This window comes from Dermacentor variabilis, chromosome 8 (genome assembly GCF_050947875.1).
Source record: "Dermacentor variabilis isolate Ectoservices chromosome 8, ASM5094787v1, whole genome shotgun sequence".
NCBI lineage: Eukaryota > Metazoa > Arthropoda > Arachnida > Ixodida > Ixodidae > Dermacentor > Dermacentor variabilis.
The window spans coordinates 140075374-140101927 of NC_134575.1; the positions used below are offsets into that span (position 1 = coordinate 140075374).

Consider the following 26554-nt stretch of genomic DNA (forward strand, 5'->3'; position numbering starts at 1 on the left):
CTGGAGCGACTATTTTTAATTGAAACAAAGTGGGAACATTTGTTGAGAAATGCTGTGATCCATGCGAGAAGGTTAGGGTGCCAATTCAGCTGAGAGAGTTTTAGTATAAGGCGTTTATGTGGTACTGTATCGAATGCTTTTGCGAAGTCGAGAAAGATTGCATCGGCATGAAGGTTGAGGTCGAGATTGCAATGTAGATCATGAATAAATACAGCAAGTTGGGTTTCACAAGATAAAGATTTGCGGAATCCATGCTGGGAAGGATGAAAAAAATTGTTAGTGTCAAGGGTGTGCCTAATGTGGGAGTATGTGACGTGTTCCATGATCTTGCACGGGATAGTTGTTAGAGAAATCGGGCAGTGATTTAGGGGGGATTGTTTCTTACCTGATTTGTGGATGGAATGACTTTACCCTCCTTCCAGTCGTTTGGTAACATTCTTGTTTCCTGTGAAAGTGAGAAGAGCATCGAAAAAGGCACTGCAATTATTTCTTTAGTATTTTTTAACAGTTTTGAGTTAATATCTTCGACACCAGTCGATGATAAAAGTAGTAATTTTTCAATGATTGATGAAATGCCAGCGACAAAAATTTCAACAGGGGCCATCATTGGTAGTGTCGCAGTAGGTGGCGTAGGAAGAGGCAAGTCGGCTTCTTCAGTGAACACGGATGAAAACGTGATGTTAAAGGTGTCAGCACAAACAGCGTCGCTTATAATTTCGTCTTTATCGCTTGTAAGTGCGACGGCATGCGTTTGTTGCGCGTTTATGACTTCCCAAAATTTTCTAGGGTTAGTTTTTAGAATTTTACATAGGTCATTATGATAAAATGTCTCTTTAGCTTTCTGAATTGCAGTATAATAAGCGTCTTCTGCAGAATAGTACCTGTCCCATGCGCTCGGACTTCCATCACATTCCGCAGTACAAAAAAGGCGCTTTTTCTTATTTTCGAGACTTTTTAAGTTTTTACAGAACAATGGTTTATTTTTATTGGCAAGAAAGCTCACCATGGGGACGAATTTATTAGTCAGATCGGTAATCTTGTCCTCAAGCACTAGCAAGTTGTCATTGAGAGAACGGGAACCGATATCGGATAGAAAAACAGGTAGTAAATCTCGTAATTCATCATTATTGCTTCATAGTTCGAATAACTGGAAAACAGGACGTCTGTAATGTATCTTGTTGCCCAGCTCTCAAATTTCTGCTATTAATCCATCAGTAAACTGGTTCCATTTAAGGATTTTCAACTATATTAAGAATAATTGTAGAACAGGATTTCTGTAATGAACCTTGTTGCGCAGGGCTTCGAAATTTCTGCATTTCATTCAACAGTAAATTGCTTCCCTGTAAAGCTTTGGAGTCTACGCCAAGAATAAATGGAGAACAGGATTTCTGTAATGCACACTTGTTGCGCAATCCGACAGTAAACTGGTTCCCTATTAAGATGTTGAACTACACCATGATTTATAGCAGAACTGTGCGTCTGTAATGATCCGTGTTGTTCAGCGCTTAGAAATTTCTGCCGTCCAGTCAACAGTAATACGATTCCCTGTAAAATTTTTCACTGTCTGCCACGAATAATTGGAGAACAAGACCTCTGCAATGCATCTTCTTGCGCGCCGCATTGAAATTTCTGGTGTTCATTCAACAGTAAACTAAATCCCTGTAAAGTACATGATCTTGCGCAAAAAATATTTGCAGAGCAGGACGGCTGTAAGGCAGCTTCTTGCGCACCGCATTGAAATTTCTGCTGTTCTTACAACAGTAAACTGGTTTCCTGTAAAGTTTCTGACTCTGCGCCAAGAATATATGGAGAACAGGGCGTCTGTAAGGCACAACTTTTGCGCAGCTCTTAAATTTCTGCTGTTCGTCATCATCATCATCATCATCATCATCATCATCATCATCATCATCATCATCATCATCATCGGCCTAGTTACGCCCCCTGCAGGGCGAAGGCCTCTCCCATACTTCTCCAACTACCCCGGTCAAGTACTAATTGGGGCCATGTTGTCCCTGCAAACGTCTTAATGTCATCCGCCCACCTAACTTTCTGCCGCCCCCTGCTACGCATCCCTTCCCTTGGAATCCAGTCCGTAACCCTTAGTGACCATCGGTTATCTTCCCTCCTCATTACATGTCCGGCCCATGCCCATTTCTTTTTCTTGATTTCAACTAAGATGTCGTTTACCCGCGTTTGTTGCCTCAACCAATCTGCTCTTTTCTTATCCCTTAACGTCACACCCATCATTCTTCTTTCCATAGCTCGTTGCGTCGTCCTCAATTTCAGCAGAACCCTTTTCGTAAGCCTCCAGGTTTCTGCCCCATATGTGAGTACTGGTAACACACAGCTGTTATACATTTTCCTTTTGAGGGATAGTGGCAACCTGCTGTTCATGATTTGAGAATGCCTGCCAAACGCACCCCAGCCCATTCTTATTCTTCTGGTTATTTCAGTCTCATGATCCGGATCCGTGGTCACTACCTGCCCTAAGTAGATGTATTCCCTTACCCCTTCCAGTGCTTCGCTACCTATCGTAAACTGCTGTTCTCTTCCGAAGCTGTTAAACAATACTTTAGTTTTCTGTAGATTAATTTTCAGACACACCCTTCTGCTTTGCCTCTCCAGGTCAGTGAGCCTGCATTGCAATTGGTCTCCTGAGTTACTAAGCAAGGCAATATCATCAGCGAATCGCAAGATGCTAAGGTATTCTCCATCAACTTTTATCCCCAATTCTTCCCACTCTAGGCCTCTGAATACCTCCTGTAAACATGCTGTGAATAGCATTGGAGATATCGTATCTCCCTGTCTGACGCCTTTCTTTATAGGGATTTTGTTGCTTTCTTTGTGGAGGACTACGGTGGCTGTGGAGCCGCTATAGATATCTTCCAGTATCCTTACATATGGCTCATCTACACCCTGATTCCGTAATGCCTCCATGACTGCTGAGGTTTCGACTGAATCAAACGCTTTCTCGTAATCAATGAAAGCTATATATAAGGGTTGGTTATATTCTGCACATTTCTCTATCACTTGATTAATAGTGTGAATATGGTCTATTGTTGAGTAGCCTTTACGGAATCCTGCCTGGTCCTTTGGTTGACAGAAGTCTAAGGTGTTCCTGATTCTATTTGCGATTACCTTAGTAAATACTTTGTAGGCAACGGACAGTAAGCTGACCGGTCTATAATCTTTCAAGTCTTTGGCGTCCCCTTTCTTATGGATTAGGATTATGTTAGCGTTCTTCCAAGATTCCGGTACGCTCGAGGTTATGAGGCATTGCGTATACAGGGTGGCCAGTTTCTCTAGAACAATCTGACCACCATCCTTCAACAAATCTGCTGTTACCTGATCCTCCCCAGCTGCCTTCCCCCTTTGCATAGCTCCTAAGGCTTTTTTTACTTCTTCTGGTGTCACCTGTGGGATTTCGAATTCCTCTAGGCTATTCTCTCTTCCACTATCGTCGTGGGTGCCACTGGTACTGTATAAATCTCTATAGAACTCCTCAGCCACTTGAACTATCTCATCCATATTAGTAACGATATTGCCGGCTTTGTCTCTTAACGCACACATCTGATTCTTGCCTATTCCTAGTTTCTTCTTCACTGTTTTTAGGCTTCCTCCGTTCTTGAGAGCCTGTTCAATTCTATCCATATTGATGGATATGTCCTGATGTCCGCTGTCTTGCGCTTGTTGATTAACTTAGAAAGTTCTGCCAGTTCTATTCTAGCTGTAGGGTTAGAGGCTTTCATACATTGGCGTTTCTTGATCAGATCTTTCGTCTCCTGCAATAGCTTACTGGTTTCCTGTCTAACAGCGTTACCACCGACTTCTATTGCGCACTCCTTAATGATGCCCATGAGATAGTCGTTCATTGCTTCAACACTAAGGTCCACTTCCTGAGTTAAAGCCGAATACCTGTTCTGTAGCTTGATCCGGAATTCCTCTAGTTTCCCTCTTACCGCTAACTCATTGATTGGCTTCTTGTGTACCAGTTTCTTCCGTTCCCTCCTCAAGTCTAGGCTAATTCGAGTTCTTACCATCCTATGGTCACTGCAGCGTACCTTGCCGAGCACGTCTACATCTTGTATGATGCCAGGGTTCGCGCAGAGTATGAAGTCGATTTCATTTCTAGTCGCACAATTCGGGCTCCTCCACGTCCACTTTCGACTAACCCGCTTGCGGAAAAAGGTGTTCAATATCCGCATATTATTCTGTTCTGCAAACTCTACTAATAATTCTCCTCTGCTATTTCTAGAGCCTATGCCATATTCCCCCACTGACTTGTCTCCAGCCTGCTTCTTGCCTACCCTGGCATTGAAGTCGCCCATCAGTATAGTGTATTTTGTTTTGACTTTACCCATCGCCGATTCCACGTCTTCATAAAAGCTTTTGACTTCCTGGTCATCATGACTGCATGTAGGGGCATAGACTTGTACCACCTTCAATTTGTACCTCTTATTAAGCTTCACAACAAGACCTGCCACCCTCTCGTTAATGCTATAGAATTCCTGTATGTTACCAGCTATTTCCTTATTAATCAGGAATCCGACTCCTAGTTCTGGTCTCTCCGCTAAGCCCCGGTAACACAGTACATGCCCGCTTTTTAGCACTGTATATGCTTCTTTTGTCCTCCTAACCTCCCTGAGCCCTATTATATCCCATTTACTACCCTCTAATTCCTCCAATAACACTGCTAGACTCGCCTCACTAGATAGCGTTCTAACGTTAAACGTTGCCAGGTTCAGATTCCAATGGCGGCCTGTCCGCTGTTCATGAAACTGCAAACTGGTTCCCTATAAAGATTTTGAACTGCAGCAAGATTTATAGGAGAACAGGACGTTTTTATGCACCTTGTTGTTCAGCGCATTGAAATATATGCTACCCATTCAACAGTAATCTGATTCCCTGTAAAATGTTTGACTGCACGCCAAGAATAATTGGAGAACAAGACCACTGAAATGCACCTTTTGCGCACCGCCAAGAAATTTCTCCTGTTCATCCAACAGTAAACTGCTTCCCTGTAAACATTTTGAACTACACCAAGAATAATTGGAGAACAGGACGTCTGTAATGCTCCTTGTTGCGCAGCGCTTCGAAATTTCTTGATTTTATTAAACGGTAAATTGCTTCCCTGTAAAGCTTTGGAGTCTACGCGAAGAATAAGTGGAGGTAAGCACTTCTGTTATGCACACTTGTTGCGCATGTCTGAAATTTCTTCTGTTCATCCCACAGTAAATTGGTTCCCTGTGAAATTCTTGAACCGCACCAAGAATAAGTAGAAAACAGAACATCTCTAATGCACATTGTTCAGCAGCGCATTGATATTTCTGCTTTTCATTCAACAGTAAAGTGATTCCGTCTAAAGTTTTGGAGTCTACGCTAAGAATAATTGGAGAACAAAACCTCTGCAATGCACTTTCTTGCGCACCAAATTATTATTTATGCTGTTCATTCGACAGTAAACTGAATCCTTATAAAGTACATGAGTCTACGCAAAAAAATATTTGCAGAACAGGACGTCTGTAATGCATCTTGTTGTGCTGCTCTGAAATTTCTGCTTTTAATCCAAGAGTAAACTGGTTTCCTTTAAGGATTTTGAATTATACTAAGAATACTTGTAGAACAGGATTTCTGTAGTGAACCTTCTTGCGCAGCTCTTCAGAATTCTGCTGTTCATCAAGTGTAAACTGGTTCCCTATAAATATTTTCAGCTACACCGATATTTATAGGAGAACAGGACGTCTGTAATGCACCATGTTGTTCAGCGCTTTGAAATTTCTGCCGTCCATTCAACAGTAATCTGATTCACTGTAAAATTTCTGATTGTACGCCAAGAATAATTGGAGAAGAAGACCTCTGCAATGCAACTTCTAGCGCACAGCATTGAAATTTCCGCTGTTCATCGAGCAGTAAACTGGTTTCCTGTAAAGTTTCTGACTTTGCGCCAAGAATAAATGGGGAACAGGACGTCTGTAAGGCGCACTTGTTGCGCAGCGCTTTGAAATTTCTTCTGTTAATCTAACAGGAGCTGGCTTCGTGCAAACTTTTTGAACGACGCCAAGAATAACTGGAAAGCAGGACAATAGACCTTGTTGCGCAGCGCTTTAAAAATGCTGCTATTCATCAAACATGAAAACTGGTTCCCTGTAAAACGTTTCAACTACACAAAGAATAATTGGAGAACAGGACTTCTGTAATGGAACTTGTTGCTCAGCGCATTGAAATTTTTGTTTTCGCCAGTAAACTGGTTCCCTGTTAAGTTTTTTATCCTAAAGCTAGAATAACTTGAAAACAAGACGTCTGTAATGCACCTTGTTGCGGAGCGCTTTGAATTTTCTGGTCATCGTTCACAGATAAACTGGTTCCCTGTAATGTTTTTGACCCTAGGCTAATAATTGGAAAACAATAAGTATTTAACGCACATTTTTGCGCGCCGCTTTGAGTTTTCTGCTATTCATCGAACAGTAAACTGTTTCCTTGTAAAGTTTATGTGTCTGTGACAAGACTAATTGTAGCACAGGACGTTTGTAATACAACTTGTTGCCCAGGGCTTTGAAATTACTGCTGTTAATCCAACAGTAAACTGGTTCCCTTAAAAGGTTTTTACCTATTCAAAGAATAATTGTAGAACAGTATGTCTGTAATGGATATTCTCGCGCCACGCATTCAAATTTCTGCTCTTCATCCAACAGTAAACTGGTTCCCTGCAAGCTCTTTAACTCTACGCCAAGAATACTTGGAGAACAGGACGTGTGTAATGCACCTTTTTGCGCAGCGCGTTGAAATTTGTGCTGTTCCTTGAACAGTACTCTGGTTCCTTGCGAAGTTTTTGACTCTACACCAAAAACAATAGGAGAACAGGACCTCCGTAACGCATCATATCTGTAGTTGATAGAACAGTAAACTGATTCACTGTAAAGATTTTCACCCTACGTGAAGAATAATTGGAGAAACAAGACGTCTGTATTGCACGTTGTTGTTCAGCGCTTTGTAATTTCTGCTGTTCATTCAACACTAAACTGATTCCCGGTAAGCTTTTTGACTCTACGCTAATAATTGGAAAACAGGACGTCCTTAACGCACGTTTTTGCGCACCGTTTTGAAATTTCTGATGTTCATGAAGCTGTAACCTGGTTGCATATAAAGGTTTTCAACTGCACCAAGATTTCCAGGAGAACAGGACGTCTGTAATGCACCTTGTTGTTCAGCGTTTTGAAATTTCTGTGGTATATTCAACACTTATCTGGCTCGCTCTAAATTTTTTGACTGTACGCAAAGAATATTTTGAGAAGAAGACCTCTGCATTGCACCTTCTTTCGCACCGAAATGAAATTTCTGCTTTCATCCAACAGTAAACTGAATCCCTGTAAAGTATTTGATTCTACGAAAAAAATATTTGAAGAACATGACGCGTGTAATGCAACTTGTTGCGCAGCACATTGAAATTCCCGCTGTTTATTCACCAGTAGACTAGTTCCCTGTAATGTTTTTGCCCATACGCCAAGTATATTTGGAGAATAGGACGTGTGTGCCCACCTTGTTGGGCACCACTTTGATATTTCTGCTGTTCGTCCAACAGTAAACTGGTTTCCGGTAACGTTTTTGACTCTGCGCCAAGAATACTTGGAGAACAGGATGTCTGTAATGCATCTTGCTGGGCAGCACTCTGAAATTTCTGCTGATCATTCAACAGTAAACTGGTTCTCAGAAAAATTTTGGAACCAACCAAGAATAACTGGAAAATAGGACATCTGTTATGCACCTTGTTCAAAGTTTCAAAGTTTATTGGTCAATACAGCATACAAATACAGAAACTCTGGCCTGCCTAAGCATGTTGTGCTTGTTTCCTGGTGAAGCAGCAGGTGGAGAATCTTCCAAAAAATAACTTCATATACATGCATTTCATGTTATACACGACATTGCCGATAAATCTGTCAGTACAAATTAACATATAGAAAACAAGTAAAGCTATACACAAGGCAATAAATTTACACACCAATCTCTTAAACCAGTCATCATCTTTCTCTTGTTGCTTGCAAAACATAGATCATCCAGAATTTCATTAAACATAGCTGGTACATAGTAATTGCGCATCTTTTCACCATAATTACTATAGACCAGTCTTTTAACAAAATGATCTGTTTTCCTCAATGTAACATCTTTTTTACAGGACTTTTATATTCATTTAAATAATAATACCGCGTCAACACAACAAAATAAGACAGCTCACGAATCTGTAGGATGCCAAACTGAATGTATTTCTCTTTCATATCAAGCGAGTGTAATTTTGTACCGTAACATATACTGTTCACGATTCGCTTTAGTATGACATTTTATGCTTGTTTCTTATATTCCGAGCAGTTTCCATATAATGTAATACCATATTTTAAAACAAGTTAACCTAATTCTGTGTAGATTACTCGTCTAAGGTGAAGCGGAGATTTCCCCGAAGGTGATAGAACAAGGCCGCAATGGCCCTAATCTCTTTATAGAGGTAAACGATATGTTCGTTCCAAGTGAGATGTTGGTCGAAATAGATGCCCACATATTGAACTGTTCGCTCTATTTGCATGGCTTCGCAATCCCATGGGTAACAATGGGATGAGTGTAAGTACAGTAGTTGCATTAAGGCAACTGTTTTGTGGGGGTTTTTATAACATGTCAGTTTTGTTTTGTGAAGGTTTAAGAAAATAAAATTTTGCGAGAACCAATCAATTACTTCTGATATGTCTGCCTGAAACGTTTTAACGTCAGTGCAACAGTCAGTGACTTCAAGTGCGAGCGCTGTATCGTCAGCGTATTGAAAGATTTTTGACAGTCTGCAATAGACCCAAATCAGACGCATAAACGTTAATAGCAGTAGCCCGAGTGTACCTCATTGAGGTATAGCGAATGTAACATTCCTCAAATGTCCGTACGTAATATCAAGCTTTACACACTGCAACCTGTTCGTAAAATAACTATTAAAAACTTTTTAAAATGACCGCAGAAACCAAGTGAACCTAATTTTTCGAGTAGTAACGCATGGTCTATCGTGTCAAATGCCTTCGTTAAATCCAGGAATAGGGCTAACACAACGTGAAAAATTTCTATCCCATTGTAAACATAATCAGAACATTCTTCGATAAGTGTTGTATTTCTATTCTTTGTAAAAACAAATTGCGCAGCATTGTTCAAAGAGTATATTACACAGAATGATTGCATAACGTATGCAACATGCTTTTCCATAATATGTGCTATCGACGACAGTATTGCAATGGGCCTATAATTTATTAAGTCGCCTTACTTACCGTGTTTGTACACAGGCCTGACAACAGATATCTTCGTCGGGTATATCACCACTTTGATATATGCCGTTCAGTATGTTCAGAAGAACGCCCTTTAAAACACCAAAGTTCCTGTGAAAATTTGAGACGAATGCCATCATATCCAGGTGGCTTGAACTGTTTCATTCGGCAAATAATGCTCCATAGTTCATCCGCTGATATGAGGGGCAGGTGCGCTGTATGCGCACATGCTCGTTTTGGTTGATATGGTACAGGGCTACTGACTGGTATGGTTCGCAATTTTTCTGGTGTATTTAAGAACACATCATTAAATTTATCACAGAGCACCTTCACATTTTCCTTTGGAAAATTCTTCTTTACTGTTTCATCAATAGAAGCCTTTTTCTGCCTACCCATTAGTTCATTCGCTATCTCCCACGTTTTCTTTCCGTCACATTTGTTCAGTGAAAACTGTCGCATGAAAAAGGATCTTTTCGCCTGTCACATTTTAGCCGTTACTTGATTCCGGAATGCGCGATATACATCTCGTAGCGCTTTATCTTCAGGTTGTTTCCTGCATTTCTGCCATGCCTTATCTTTCGCCCACCACAACTCTGCTGTTTCATGAGTTGTTCATTTCTTATCTAGGCTTCTTATTTTGATATTAACAAATTTAGTGGACTGTTCATAGACATTGCGAAGGATTTCCACAGTTTTCTTGTATAAGCTGATATGATTCAAATGTAGAAGGGAACTCCAGTTAACGTTATGAATTATTTGGTCTACTTTTTTGTTATCTAAAACCGAACCTCTAATAATGCCTCCATCAGTTCTATAATCGCTAGACATTTTTGCAACCACTACAAAGTAATGATCGGCTAGTTTTTCCTTGATAATTCCGGAAACATTGCTGGTTTTGCAAACGAATTATGTGGTCAATGCATGACATTGTTATACTACCTAATCGTTGTTCTCTTGTAATTCATTAATTGGGTTAACGGGTCCAAATTCTGCCAGAAAATTGAGGTAATCAGCTGGGATACTTTTTGTCTCTTTCATAATGTCTGTGTTATGATCCCCCGCATTAATCAAGTGCTTCGCATTCATGTACCTAGAGAAAAAAGTATACAGCTCATCTAGTAATGCACTGGCATTCATCTTCGGTGGCCTATATATTACGCATAAATTGCGCTATATATTGCGCATTTTCTTTCGAAATAGACAGAGTGATCGTCTCTGCATGAATAAAACTAACATCAATTCTATTCGTCATCAACACATTTTTTATGAACACCATAACACCGCCTCCTTTACGACTTTCGCGGCACAGTGCATATTGAGAATACCCAGGCAAGATAAATATACATTTTCTCGACGCATCTATATTAACTTCGGTTAAAATAATAAGATCAGACGGAACCGCAGCAGTCTTGAGCTTCAGTCCTAATTCATCCCAGCATGTGTTCGAATTTCTGATATTAACATGTAGCAAACTAAGTTCCTGGTTCAATTGTGCTTCACTCTTAGCAGTTTCTACATGAACATTCCACTCACGAAATGAGTCAAAGCAGGCCATTATGCTAGTTTACCGAGGTCTCTTTCTGAGTTGATACTAATTACCGATGCACTTTCACTTTTCCGGACAAGGATTTTCCCGTTGCTCACCCAGACAAATTTGAATCCTCGATCTTTTGCATGCTTCTTACATTCTGAAAGCAGCATTTTCTGAGCCCTTGCCAGGTTTTCGTTCATGTAGATTTTGTCTGCCCGCAGCGCGCGATTTTTCGCCAGCCACATGTCCCTTGTAGTCTGGTCCACAAAGCGAACAATAATTGGCGCAAACTTATCGTTATGTGCCTTGAGCCGATGCAATGCTTCTATCACCTGTCGCTCAGGTGACTGTTTGTTCAGCTTTACGCTGGGGTCAGTCAGAACTCGGTTAAGGTCCTGATTAGGGGCTTCAGGTATCCCGTGTATTTCTACATTTCTCCGCCTTGTGTATTGTTCAGCGCTTTCGACACAGTCTTACAAACTGGCCAGCTCAGTGTGCTTTTCAGTCAACTTCTCAGTCAGTTCCTCAGTTTTTTTAAATTTAGCTATTTCATTTTCCTGATCGGCAATCTTTGACAAGAGTTCGTCGTACTTGGAAGCAAGCAACTCCATTGACTTTTCAACTGCCTCTGTGACTCTGTTCAGTTTGTCAATTTTGCCTTCGAGAGTTCCCAGTCGGCTCAGTATTTCAGCAAGGTTCTGGCTCAAGCCTTCAATCAGAGAATTCACAGAGGCTGTGGTCCTTTTGTTTTGCATTGTCTCGCTGTCACTTTCACTATTTGATGCATCGTCATCAATTTCCGCTTCCTCGCAGATATCGCACTTCCAAGTTGATAATTATCTAGGTCTAAGGCTTTTAAAAGCTGATTTAGTTGTTCCTGAACACTTGACTAAGTGGAAAGAGTTTTTATATTTGCTGCATGTTAAAAACGTACTTTCTTTTCCAATACGCTTCGAACAAGACAAGAACTGTTGAGCCATTTCTGGTTACAAGAAAGTGCAGTCCAGTGGAGTATAGAGCTGGAAAAATGTCGCTTACCTAAGGGAAACAAGACAAGTAGTTAGTCCAGCATTTGATGTTCCACCGCACTGCGGAGTGTAGCCTGTCACTGCTCCCTTTATAGTGCTCAGATCCCGTGGACCGTGACATCAGTTTCGCTGCACGCGGTGAGCGCGAAGTTATCTGTAGTTGCTTCGGTGCCTCTATCGTGTTTCTTTGCTACGGCCGTACAGCAGGATCATCAGACCAGGAAGGGACACGTCGCCGCCTAAGAGGAACAAGACAAGTAGTTAGCCCAGCATTCGATGCTCCACCGGACTGCCCAGAAGCTGTGAACGTTGCACAGCGCTTTAAAATTTCTGCTCATCATTCACCAGTAAACTCTTTCCCTGTAAAATTTTCGACTCTACGTCAAGAATATTTGAAGAACAGAACGTTTTAATGCCCCTTGTTAGACAGCGCTTCGTAATTTTGGTTGTTTATCCTACACTAAACAGGTTCCCTGTAGAATTTTTCAAGTACACTCCGAATAACTAGAAAACAGGACATCTGTAAAGCAACTTGTTGCGCAGCGCTTTGAAATTTCAACTTTTCATTCAACAGCAATCTGGTTCCGTGTAAAACTTTTTTGACTCTACGTGAAGAAAAATTGGAGGAAAGGACGTTTGTTACGCATCTTGTTTCGCAGCTCTTTGAAAAATCTGCTGTTCATCGAACAGTAAACTGGTTCCACTTAAATATTTTGAACTATAACTAAAATAATTGGAGAACCAGAAGTTTCTAATGCACCCTCTTGTTTGCGCTTTAATATGTCTGCTGTTCCTCCAACAGTAAGCTGCTTCCCTGAAAACATTTTGAACTGCACCAAGAATAATTGGAGAACATGATGTCTGTAGTGCACCTTGTTGTAAAGCGGTTTGAAATTTCTGCTGTGCATTCAACAGTTATCTGATTCCCTGTAAAGTTTTTGACTGTACGCCATGAATAATTGGAAAACAAGACCTCCGCAATGCACCTTCCTGCGCACCACATTGAAATTTCGGCTATTCATCCAACAGTAAACTGGTTTCCTGTAAAGTGTCTGACTCTGCGCCAAGAATAAATGGAGAACAGGACATCTGTTATGCACACTTGTTGCAAAGCGCTTTGAAATTTCTTCTGTTATTCTAACGGTAACTGGCTTCCTGTAAAATTTTTGAACCACGCCAAGAATAACTGGAAAGCAGGACGTTTGTAATTGCCCTTGTTGCGCAGCGCTTTAATAATTCTGCTATTTATCCAACAGTAAACTGCTTCCCTGTGAAGATGTTGAACTACACAAAGAATATTTGGGGAACAGGACGTCCGTAATGGAACTTGTTACGGAGCGCACTTAAATTTATCTGTTTTCACTAGTAAACTGGTCCCTGTAAAGTTTTTTACTCTACAGCAAGAATAACTGGAAAACAGGACGTCTCTAATGCACCTCTTCGCGCAGTGCCTTGAAATTTCTGCTGATCATTCACAAGTAAACTGGTTCCCTGTAAAGTTCTTGACTCTACGCGAATAATTAGAAACAATACATCTTTAATGCACATTTTTGCGCACCGCTTTCAATTTTCTGCGATTCATCCAAGAGTAAACTTGTTGCCTGGAAAGTTCATGAGTTTATGCCTAGATTTATTGGAGAACAGGACGTCTGTAAATCACCTTGATGCCCAGGGCTTTGAAATTTCTGCTTTTAATCTAGCAGTTACTGGCTCCCAGTAAAGTTTTTTAACGACACCAAGGATAACTGGCCAATCGGACATCGGTAATGCACCTTGTTGCGTAGCGCTTTAAAATGTTGCTGTTCATCCAAAAGTAACCTGGTCCGCTGTAAAATGTCTGAACCACACCAAGAATAATTGGGGAACGGGACGTCTATAATACACCTTGTTGCGCAGTGTTTTGAAATTTCTGCTCATCATTCACCAGTAAACTGGTTCCCTTTGAAGTTTTTAAACTTCACGATGAATACCTGAAAATCAGAACGTCTGTAATGCACCTTGTTGCATAGAGCCTTGAAATTTCTCCCTTTCATTCAACAGTAAACTGGTTCCGTGTAAAGTTTTGGAGTCTACGCCAAGAATGAAGGGTGAACATTACTTGTGTAATGCACACTTGATGCGCAGCGCTTTAAAATTTCGGCTGTTCATGCAACATTAGACTGGTTCCATATAAAGATTTTGAACTACACCAATATTAATAGAACAGGACGTCTGTAACGCACCTTGTTGGTCCGCGCTTTGAAATTTCTGTTTTCCATTCAAGACTAATCTGGTTCCCTGTAAAGTTTTTTACTGTACGCCAAGAATAATTGGAGAACAGGACCTCTGCAATGAGCTTTCTTGAGCACCGCATTGAAATTTGTGCTGTTCATTCATCAGAAAACTGAATCCCTGTAAAGTACGTGAGTCTACGCAAAAAATATTTGCAGGACAGAACGTCTCTCATGCATCTTTTTGCGCAGCTCTGCAATTTCTGCTGCTAATACAACAGTAAACTGGTTCCCTATAAAGATTTTGAACTACACCAACATTAAAAGGAGAACAGGACGTCTGCAATGCAGCTGGTTGTTCAGCGCTTTGAAATTTCTGCTGTTTATTCAACAGAGAATCTGATTCCCTGTAAAGGTTTTGACAGTACACCATATATAACTGAAAAAGAAGACCTCTGCAATGCACCTTTTTGCACACAGCATTGAAATTCCTGCTGTTCATCCAACAGTAAACTGGTTTCCTCTAAGGTTTTTGACTCTGCACCAAGTATAAATGGAGAACATGACCTCTGTAATGCACACTTGTTGCGCAGCGCATTTAAAGTTCTCTGTTTTGCCTAGTAAACTGGTTCCCTGTAAAGTGTTTTACTCTACAGCAAGAATAACTGGAAAACAGCTAGGGCGTCTGTTATGCACTTTGTTGCACAGCGTCTTAAAATTTCTTCAAATCATTCACCTGTAAAGTGGTTTGCTATAAAGTTTTTGACTCTACGCTAATAATTGGAAAACATGACATCTGTAATGCACCTTGTTGTGCAACGCTTTGAAATTTCTGCAATTCATCCAACAGTAAACTTGTTCCCTGTAAACTTGTTCCCTGCCAAGACCAATTGGACTACAGGACCTCTGTAATGCGCTCGTTGTGCAGCGCTTTGTAATTTCTTCTGTTAATTTTACAGTAACTGGCTGCCTGTAATATTTTTGAACCACACCAAGAATAACTGGAATATATGGCATCTGTAATGCACCTTGTAGTACAGCGATTTGAAATTGCTGCGTTTCACTCAACAATAAACTGGTTTCTTGTAAAGTTTTGGAGTCTACGCCAAGATCAATTGGATCGCTGCTCTGCTCTTTGAAATGTCTGCTGTTAATAAGAGTAAACTGGCTTCCTTTAATATATTTACCTATTCGAAGAATAACTGGAGAACAGGATGTCTGTAATGGACATTGTCGCTCCTGGCATTGAAATTTCTGCTATTCATCCAGCAGTAAACTGGCTCCCTGCAAAGCTTTACACCCTACGCCAAGAATACTTGGAGAACAGGACGTGTGTAATGCACCTACTTGCGCTACGCGTTGAAATTTCTGCTCTTCCCTGAACAGTACACTGGTTCCCTGCGATGTTTTTGACTCTACACCAAGAACAATAGGACAACAGCACCTCCGAAATGCATCTTGTTGCGCAGCTCTTCGAAATTTCTGCAGTTGATGGAACAGTAAACTGATTCACTGTAAAGTTTTTCACCCTACGCGAAGAATAATTAGAAAACAAGACGTCTGTAGTGCACCTTGTTGCTTAGCGCTTTAAAATTTCTGTTGTTTATCCAACAGTAAACTGTTTCCCTGTAAACATATTGAACTACACCAAAAGAAAGTGCAGAACAGGACGGCAGTAATGCACCTTGTTGTTCATTTATGCTGTTAATTCAACACTAAACTGATTCCCTGTACAGTTTTTGACTCTACGCTAATTATTGGAAACCAGGACGTCTTAAATGCAGCTTATGGCGCACTGCTTTGATATTTCTGCGATTATTCCAACAGTAAACTTGTTCCTTGTAAAGTTCATGAGTCTATGCCAAGACTAATTGGACAACAGGACGTCTGCAATGCACCTTGTTGCGCAGGGCTTTGAAGGTTGTTCTGTCAATCTAACAGCAACTGGCTCCCTGTAACATTTTTAAACCACAGCAAGAATAACTGGAAAATAGGACATCTGTAATGCTCCTTGTTGCGCACCTCTTAAAATTTCTGCTGTTCATTAAACTGTAAACTGGTTCCCTATAAAGATATTGAATTACACCAAGAATTATAGGAGAACAGGACGTCTGTAATACACCGTGTTGTTCAGCGGTTTGAAATTTCTGCCGTCCATTCAACAGTAATCTGATTCCCTGTAAAATTTTTGACTATGCCATGAATAATTGGAGAGCAAGACCTCTGCAATGCAGCTTCTTGCGCACCGCATTGAAATTTCTGTTGTTCACCCAACAGTAAACTGGTTTCCTGTAAAGTTTCTGACTTTGCACCAAGAATAAACGGAGAACAGGACGTCTGTATTGCACGCTTGCTGCGCAGAGCTTTGAAATTTCTTCTGTTCATTCAACAGTGAATTAGTTCCCTGTGAAGTTTTGGAGTCTACGCCAAGAACAAATGGAGAATATTACTTCTGTAATGAAATCTTGTTGCGCAGCGCTTTAAAATTTAGGCTGTTCATCCAACGGTCCCCGCAGGGGCGTCGGCGTCAGCAGGCGTTTGGTGTGTTGCGACACCGCGTACCCGAGCACACGAGGGTTGGACCCTCCCGTGTGTAGCCGTGCGCGGCTTAGCCGTGTCCGGGGAAAAGGGGATCCTGGGGGTTGAGCCAATGCCGGGTGTTTGGACCTTTACGGCCCCTCGGAGGCGGCAACACAACCCTTTGGCCTCGGCTTCACGTAGACGGCACCCCCGGACTGACCCACCCGGGGGAAATCGGCAGTCGCTTTTTCCTGTCCTCCTCTCCAATCTTCGTCTTTCTCTCTCCCCCTTTTTCATCTTTCCTGTCTTCTCATCACTTCTCCTCACTTCCTAGTTTCCCGGCGGCAAGGGTTCACCTTGTGTAGCTAGCCACCCTTGGTTATGCTGTATTTGGTTATAGCAGCGATGTACGGGTGGCGTTGGCAGGGTTTCCCTTGCAGAAACTTCTGTCACATCCCCCTGTAGGGCTCCATGGTGGGTGGTCGGCATCGTGGCCGAAAACCCAACATTACTTATGGAACATGCTTTTCCTTAACTACCTGATCGCCCTCAGAAACGAGGGCGCACCGAAGAAGTTTGTCAGTTTTTCGGAAGACAAGTCCACAATTTTCCTCGTTTTCATGTCATCCACGCAGAAAAACCAGCTAAACAAGTGCGAACAATCTCCCTGTTCCTTGTATCTGAGTCTCTTACCGACGTTTTTGGTCCAGGATATAAGGTGTCGAGGATGGCTAGTGGTGACCTCCTCTTGGAGCTCCGCGATCTGAAGCAATTGGAGAAACTGCCAAAACTAGTATCATTTGGGGAGACCCAAGTAGTAGTAACCCCGCACCGCGCGATGAATACCACCCGCGGCGTTGTCTCGGACGATGATATGCTGGAGCTCACTGAGGCTGAACTCTTGGAGGCCTTCAGTGAACAAAAGGTCATAAATGTCAAAAGAATCAAGATAAGGCGCGAGGGTAAAGAAATTGCGACCAAGCACCTAATTCTCACCTTCAATTGAAGTGTCCTGCCCGAATCAATCGAGGCCGGGTACATCAAGCTCCGTGGAAGACCGTATGTGCCAAATCCCTTGAGATGTTTCAAATGCCAACGTTTTGGCCACAGCTCGCAGAGCTGCCGAGGCCGCCAAACATGTGCGAAATGCAGTGCCCTTGAACACGCAACTGAAGAATGTAAGAACTCTCTACACTGTGTAAACTGTGATAGGGATCACGCCGCGTACTCACGGTCGTGCCCCTCCTGGAAGAAGGAAAAAGAAATTGTAACCATAAAAGTAAAAGAGAATATATCGTTCAAAGAGGCACGAAGGCAGGTAGCATACCTGCCAAAGAAAAGCTTTGCCGAAGTGGCGCGTCAGGGGGCAGCGTCACAACGGCCTCCGACGGCTGTCCGACCCACAAGCAGTGAGTCGGCAGTCACGCCATCTGCCCCCGCGACGGTTGCAGCTAGCGCTGCTCCGTCAACCGAGAAGAAGGAACCATCGACCCCGAAGGTGGGCGCAGCCGAGGCTGCCTCAACTTCCCAGGTCCCTTCCTGCGCTGGCAACGAACGGCGTAGCCAAATCCCTCTGGGAGCCCCATCGACCTCCGGGCTGGTGGGCGCAGGGGTCTTGCCCTCCAAGGCAGGACTCCCTCTGAAAACTTCCCGCTCGCAAGAGCACGTGTCCGGCGCCTCACAAGAAGCAATGGACACTACACCTATCCTCAAGGCGCACCAGGCGCCTAAGGAGCGGCGAGGTTCCCTCGAACGCCCAAGAAAGGGCAGAACTCCCGTTAGAGGGCCTCGAAAGGGCTCTGTAATTTAATCTCTGTAATTTACATAATCACTACCTCTTTTTCTGTACACACAGCACCTATTGACCACCAATATGGATACAGAAATCATACAATGGAACGTCAGAGGTCTTCTTAGGAACCTTGATGACTTGCAAGAGCTTATACAAAAACACAATCCAAAAGTGCTGTGTTTACAGGAAACACACTTAAATTCCAAACACACAAACTTTCTCCGACAGTACATAACTTTTCGCAAAGATCGCGATGATGCTGTCGCATCATCGGGCGGTGTCGCCATTGTTATCCATAAGAGCGTTGCGTGTCAACTTTTACAGCTACAAACGCCTCTCGAAGCAGTGGCGGTTCGAGCTGTTCTCCTAAACAAACTCATCACCATTAGCTCTCTTTACATACTCCAACATTACAAATTAATGAAACATGAATTTCAATCCTATATAGATCAATTGCCAGAACCTTATGTTGTTCTGGGCGATTTCAATGCACACAGCTCCCTGTGGGGCGACTCTCGTATTGATGCGCGAGGACGCCGGTGCGTGTCTGCTGAATAAGAAGGAACCCACTTATTACTGTCTCGCAAACAGAACCTTTTCTTCAATTGATCTTAGTATAGTTTCCCCGTCAATACTGCCCGAACTTGAATGGGAACTTAACGACAATCCTTACGGGAGCGACCACTTCTCCATACTCCTAAGAACATATAAAGAATGCGAATATCTACCACAGGCTCTTAGGTGGAAGATCGATGCAGCCGACAGGGAGAAGTTCCGAACTTTCACTAGGATCTCATGGAATGACATGTCTTCTTTAGGAATTGATACTGCTGTGCAGTATTTTACAGCCTTCATTATAGATGCAGCATCTAAATGCATATCTGAAGTAAGTGGTCTTGCATGCAAACGACGCGTCCCGTGGTGGAACGACGAATGTAGGACCGCCCGTAAGAAACAGAACAAAGCGTGGGGGTTGCTACGCGCCTCTCCCACTGCGGAGAATCTTATTAACTTTAAAAAAGTAAAATCCGAAGGCAGGCGAACCCGCCGACAGGCCAGAAGAGAAAGCTGGCAGAAGTTTTTATCGGGCATCAACTCGTACACAGATGAGGCCAAAGTCTGGAACAGGGTTATTAGGATAATAGGACGACAAGCACAATCACTCCCTCTGGTAAGCACACAAGGCGATACCCTGCAAGATCAGGCAGACTCACTTGGGGAGCACTTTGAGAGCGTCTCGAGCTCAACCCATTATCCTCCGTCCTTCCTCAAATATAAACAAACAGAGGAATGCAAGCCAATAATTAGAAAATCCAGACAGAATGAACCCTATAACCGGCCTTTCAGTATTGCCGAGCTCAGAGGTGCCTTGAATACAAGCAAAACCACTGCACCAGGACCTGACAGAGTCATGTATCACATGATCAGAAACTTACATACTGACACTCAATTTACACTACTTACACTTTTCAACACTCTGTGGGCTGCGGGATACCTCCTATCTACATGGAAAGAGGCGATTGTGGTTCCTGTCCTGAAGCAGGGAAAATACCCCTCCTTGGCCACAAGTTATCGTCCGATAGCTCTTACGAATTGTCTGTGTAAGCTCTTTGAAAAAATGAATAATCACAGACTCGTACACTTCCTTGAATTCAACAATATACTCGACCCCTATCAGTGTGGCTCCAGACAAGGGCGGTCAACAACAGATCATCTTGTGCGCATTCAAGGATATATTCGCGATGCCTTTGTACACAAACAGTATTTCCTCTTCATATTCCTCGATATGGAGAAGGCATATGATACAACACGGCGTTACGGGATCCTGCGAGATTTGTCGGGAATGGGCATCTGTGGAAATATGTTGAAAATAATTGAAAGCTCTTTGTCCAATCGTACCTTCCGTGTAAAAGTTGGCAATGCACTGTCACGTCCCTTTACCCAGGAAACTGGTGTACCCCAGGGAGGCGTGCTCAGCTGCATTCTCTTTATCCTTAAGATGAACACCCTACGTGCTTCACTACCACCTGCCATTTTTTATTCCGTATACGTAGACGATATACAAATAGGCTTCAAATCTTGCAACCTCACAGTATGCGAAAGACAGGTACAGCAAGGCTTGAACAAGGTTTCCAAGTGGGCAGACCAAAACGGATTCAAGGTCAACCCCCACAAAAGTTCTTGTGTTCTCTTCACAAGAAAGAGAGGCCTGGTCCCAGATCCTTGCGTAGAACTGGGCGGTGGGCGGACAACAAATTCCTGTAAACAAAGATCACAAATTTCTTGGTGTTATACTTGACTCCAGGCTTACTTTCATTCCGCACGTAAAACATCTAAATGAAAAATGTCTTAGAACAATGAACTTACTTAAAATCCTATCTCACACAACGTGGGGTAGCGACAGATAGTGTTTATTGAATATTTACAAGAGCGTTGTTCGATCACGGTTAGATTATGGTGCCGTAGTATATCACTCTGCCGCACCGAGCGCACTTAAGATGTTAGACCCCGTTCAGCAACTGTGTATCCGTCTGGCCACTGGCGCATTTAGGACAAGCCCTGTTGAAAGCCTATATGTAGAGTCAGATGAGTGGCCACTCCATCTTGAGAGAACAAACATCAGCTTAACATATTTTCTCAAGGTTCGCTCTAATAAGGAACATCCGTGTTTCACAACCGCTAACGACTTGACGAGTGAAACACTTTTTCATAACAGACCCTCTATGAGACTTCCTTTCTCACAGCGTGCAAGAGAACTTTGCGCGGTAATGGATGTCCCAGTTCTCGAACAACGCTTAATGCATCCAGCTAAGCTAGTACCACCCTGGGAGTGGCAGCTGATAGAGTGTGACACATCCTTTGTAAAGGTCACTAAACATGCGCCAGAGACACATATCAAAATGCATTTCTTGGAGCTCCAGTACAAGTACTCGTGCACAGAGTTTTACACAGACGCTTCTAAGTCGCATGCCGGGGTGTCCTACGCAGCCATTGGTCCATCCTTCTCGGAATCCGGTGTAGTGCACCCTGAAACAAGTATATTTACGGCTGAGGCCCATGCACTATTGTCGGCTGTGAAACATATCAGAAAATCAAATATTCAAAAAACAATTTCATTTACAGACTCCTTAAGTGTCGTAAAAGCCTTGAAGTCACACTGTAAACACAGAAACCCCGTAATAACTGAGCTCTATTTCTTTCTCTGTAGAGCGTATATGTCTAACCAGCATGTCATTATATGCTGGGTGCCCGGACATAGGGGCATTGAGGGTAACGTTCTAGCGGACCAGATGGCCACATCCATTTCACTGCATGCAGTTAGTCCTACTGCTTCGGTCCCTGTCACAGACCTGAAGCCTTTCTTAAGAATAAAACTGCGAAACCACTGGCAACGTATGTGGGACGCAGAAGTAAATAACAAACTGCACGTGATAAAACCACAGTTAGGTTCTTGGCCCCCCGTAACAAAATCACGGCGAACAGATGTCCTATTCTGTCGCCTGAGAATAGGACACACATTTGGCACGCATAACGTTCGACTCACTGAAAATGATCCTCCAACCTGCGGTAGATGCGGGGAGAGGCTGACCGTCCTCGACGTCCTCCTGGAGTGTCGGGCAGCCGAATCTGAAAGAAGGAAACATTTTTCCCTAGCATACCGGCAGCACATCCCCCTACATCCCGTAATGCTACTCGGCCCAGAACCTTTATTTGACACCAACGCAGTCCTAAGTTTTCTGAAAGATGTTGTCTCGCATGTTTTTAGCCCCACGTGTTCGTAGCGGGTCCTCTCTTCAGAGGATGCCGCTGTGATAGCTCTTTTGTATAGCACGCGCCTCTAGGCCCTTGTGTTTCAAGGGCTCCGGTGAGGCAGTAGTGCTCCAGGTAATTTTACTATCTCATATATCTTCTATTCTGCATCATTCTTTTACGATGGATTTTAATGTTCAAAGTATTCGTCATGAGTCATCGCCATAATTTTATAGCACGTAGATTTTACGCACTTTACAGTGACAATTTAAGGCCAGCTTACAGCCAAGTCACATCTCCATAATACATCGTCTACATCACCACTTGTCATGGCGCTCTTTGGCCAAACCTGGCCCTTGCGACATTAAACACCACATATCATCATCATCATCATCATCATCCAGCGGTAAACTCGTTCACTCAAAAGATTTGGAACTACACCAATAATAATAGGCGAACAGGACGTCTGTAGCGCACCGTGTTGTTTACGCTTTAAAATTTATGCGGTTCATCGAACAGTAAACTGCGTCCCTGTAAACATTTTCAACTACACCAAGAATAATTGGAGAACACGACACTTGTAATGCAGCTTTTTTGTTCAGTGCTTTGAAATGTCTGCTGTTCATTCAACAGTAAACTGATTCCCTGTAAACCTTTTGACTCTACGATAAGAATAATTGGAAAACAGGATGTCTTAATGCAGCTTTTTGCGCACTGCTATGAAATTTCTGCAATTCATCCAACAGTAATTTTTTTCCCTGTAAATTTCACAAGTCGACGCCAAGAATAAATTGAGAACAGGACGTCTGTAATGCACCTTGTTCCCGGCGCTTTGAAATTTCTGCTGTTACTCTAACAGTAACCGATTCCCCGTAATGTTTTTGAATCTACGCCTACAATCATTGGAGAGGAGAGCGTCAGTAATGCACCTTCTTCGGCTGCGCTTTGAAGTTTCTGGTGTTCATCTAACAGGAAACTAGATCGCTGCCAATTTATGACTCCACAGCTAGAATAATCCGAGAACAGGAAGTCTGTAATGCATCTTGTTGCTCAGAGCGTTAGGATTTCTGGTGCTGATTCACCAGTACACTGGTTCCCTGTAAATTTTTTTTTCTCTACACCAAGAATTACTGGAAAACAGGATGCCTGTATTGCGCCATGTTGAGCAGCTCTTTCAATTTTCTGCTGATCATTCAACAGGAAACTGCTTCCCTGTAAAATATTTGAACCATACCAAGCATAAGTGGAAAATAGGACATCTGTAGTGCACGTTGCTACGCAGCGCTTTGAAATTTCAGCTTTTCATTTAGCAGTAAACTGGTTTCCTCTAACGTTTTGGACTCTACGCTAAGATCAATGGGAGAACAGGTCATCTGTAATGCGTGTTGTTATGCAGCTCTTTCAACTGTCTCCTGTTAATCCAACAGTAAACTGGTTTCCTTTAATGGTTTTTAACTATTGGAAGCATAATTGGAGAACAGGATGTCTTAATAGACATTGTTGCGCAGCGCGTTGAAATTTTTTCTGTTTCTTCAACAGTACACTGATTCCGTGCGAAGTTTTCGACTCTACACCAAGAACAACAGGAGAACAGGACGTCCGTATTGCCTCTTGCTGCGCAGCTCTTCGAAATTTCTGCTGTTGATTGAACAGTAAACTGATTGCCTGTATAGTTTTTTACTCTACGCCAACAATATTTGGAGAACAAGACGTCTGTAGTACACCTTGTTGCTTAGCCCTTGAAAACTTCGGCGGCTCATCCAAGAGTAAATTGCTTTCTTGTATACATTTTGAACTACAACAAGAATAATTGGAGAACAGGACGTCTGTAATCCACCTTGTCGCTCAGCGCTTTGAAATTTTTGCTTTTCATTCAACAGCAAAGTGATTCCCTGTAACGTTTCCGACTCTACGCTAATAATTAGAAAACAGGACCTCTTTATAGCACATTCTGCGTGCCGCTTCCAAATTTCTTCGATTCATCCAACAGTAATCTTGTTCCCTGTAAAGTTCTTGAGTCTATGCCACGACTAATTGGAGAACAGAACGTATGTAACGCATCTCGTTGCGCATCTCTATGGCATTTCTTCATGTAACCAAAGAGTAAACTGGTTCGCTTTAAGGGTTTTGATCTATACCAAGAATAATTGTAGAAAAGGATTTTTTATTGCACGTTGTTCCGCAGCTCTTAAAATTTCTGCTGCTCATGAAACAGTAAACTGGTTCCCTATAAAGATTTTGAACTACACCAAGATTTATATAACAGGACGTGTGTAACGCACCTTGTTGTTAAGTGCGTGTAAATTCCTGCTGTGCATTCTACAGTAATCTGATTCCCTGTAAAGTTTTTGATTGTACTCAAAGAATAATTCGAGAACAAGACTTCTGCAATGCACCTTTTTGCGCGCCGCATTGAAATTTCTTCTGTTTATCCAACAGTAAACAGGTTACATGTAAAGTTTTTTAATCAAACCAAGAATAACTGGAAAGCAGGACGTCTGTAACGCACCTTTTTGCTCAGTGCTATAATATTTCTCCTGTTTATTCATCAGTTTAATGGTTCCCTGCAAAGTTTCTGACTCTACGTTAAGAATATTTGAAGAACAGGATATCTGTAATGCACCTTGTTGTTTAGCGCTTTAAAATTTCTGCTGTTCATCCAACAGTAAACAGCGTCCCTGTAAACACGTTCAACTACACCAAGAATAATTGGATAACAGGACGTCTGTAATGCACCTTTATGTTCAGCGCTTTGAAATGTCTGCTGTTCATTCAACAGTAAACTGATTCCCTTTAAAGCTTTTGACTCTATGCTAAGAATATTTCGAAAACCGGATGTTTCTATTGCACCTTTTGGCGCACCGCTTTGAAATTTATGCAATTCATCCAACAGTAATCTGGTTTGCTGTACAGTTCATGAGTCGACACTAAGAATAATTGAAGAACAGGACATCTGTAATGCGCCTTGTTCCCCACGTTTTGAAATGTCTGCTGTTGTTCTAACAGCAACCGGTTCCTAGTAAAGTTTTTGAATGTACGCCTAGAAACATTGGAGAGGAGAACCACGTCTGTAATGCACCTTCTTCGGCAGCGCTTTTATGTTTCCGGTGTTCTACTTGCTGTAAACTGGATCGCCCGTCAAAATTTTGACTCCACACCAGAAATAATTGGAGAACAGGACATCTGTAATGCGTGTTGTTGCGCAGCTCTTTAAACTGTCTGCTGTTAATGCAACAGCAAACAGGTTCCCTTTAGAGTTTTTGAACTATTCGAAGAGTTATTTGAGAGCAGGATGTCCTAATGGACATTGTGGCTCAGCGCATTGAAATTTCAGCTCTTATCCAATGCAAACTGATTCAGTGGAAAATTCTTAACTCTACGCCAAGAACACTTGAATAACAGGGCGCCTGTAATGCACCTTGTTGCGCAACGCGTCGAAATTTCTTCTGCTACTTCAACAGTACACTGGTTCCCTACGGAGTTTTTGACTATACACCACGAACAATTGGAAAACAGGACGTCCGTATTGCGTCTTGCTGCGCAGCTCTTCGAAATTTCCGCTGTTACATGAACAGTAACCTTATTGCCAATAGAGCGGATCACCCTATGTCAAGATTGATTGGAGAACAAGCCGTCTATAGAGCACCTTGTTGTTTAACGCTTTAAAATTTCTGCTGCTCATCCAACAGTAAATTGCTTCCCTGTATACGTTTTGAACTACAACAAGAATAATTGGAGAACAGGACGTCTGAATTGCACCTTGTTGTTCAGCACCTTGAATTTTCTGCTTTTCAATCAACAGTAAACTGGCTCCCTGTAATATTTTTGACTCTGCACTAGTAATTGAAAAACAGGACCTCTTTAATGCCCCTTTTCGCGCACGGCTTTGAAATTTCTGCGATTCATCCAACAGTAAACTTGTTCCCAGTAAACTTCATGAGTCTATGGCAAGACGCCCACAGGGGCGTCTGCGTCAGCAGGCGTTTGGTGTGTTGCGACACCACGTACCCGAGCACACGAGGGTTGGACCCTCCCGCGTGTAGCCGTGTGCGGCTTAGCCGTGTCTGGGGAAAAGGGGATCCTGGCGGTTGAGCCGATGCTGGGTCTTTGGACCTCTAAGGCCCCCCGGCGGAGGCAACACACCTCTTCGGCCTCGGCTTCACATAGACGGCACCTCCAGGCTGACCCACCTGGAGGAAATCGGCAGCCGCCTTTTCCTGTCGCTCTCTTCCTACAACCTTCGTCTTTCGCTTACTTTCCACCTTTCCTGTCTCCTTCTCTCTTCTATTCACTTCCTCCTTCTTGGCGGCAAGGGTTAACCCTGTGTGGCTATCCAACCTTGGGTACACCATATTTGGTTATAGTGGCGGCGTACGACTGGCGTCGTGCAGACTTGTATGCAAGCTCTGCCGCGTCCCCTCGTTGGGCTCCGTGGT

At 42.7% G+C, this 26554-nt stretch overlaps 1 protein-coding gene across 3 annotated transcripts in view; it reads left to right on the forward strand.

The window, feature by feature from the left end:
- LOC142590620 (uncharacterized) overlaps positions 1-24100 on the forward strand; it is a 328406-nt gene extending 304306 nt beyond the window's left edge. For all 3 annotated transcript variants that reach the window (XM_075702951.1, XM_075702953.1, XM_075702954.1), the window contains one exon: positions 23658-24100. In XM_075702951.1, the coding sequence (XP_075559066.1) occupies positions 23658-23774 (117 nt within the window). In that variant the 3' untranslated portion in view covers positions 23775-24100. The remainder of the gene's footprint in view (positions 1-23657) is intronic.
- Positions 24101-26554: the final 2454 nt, after the last annotated feature.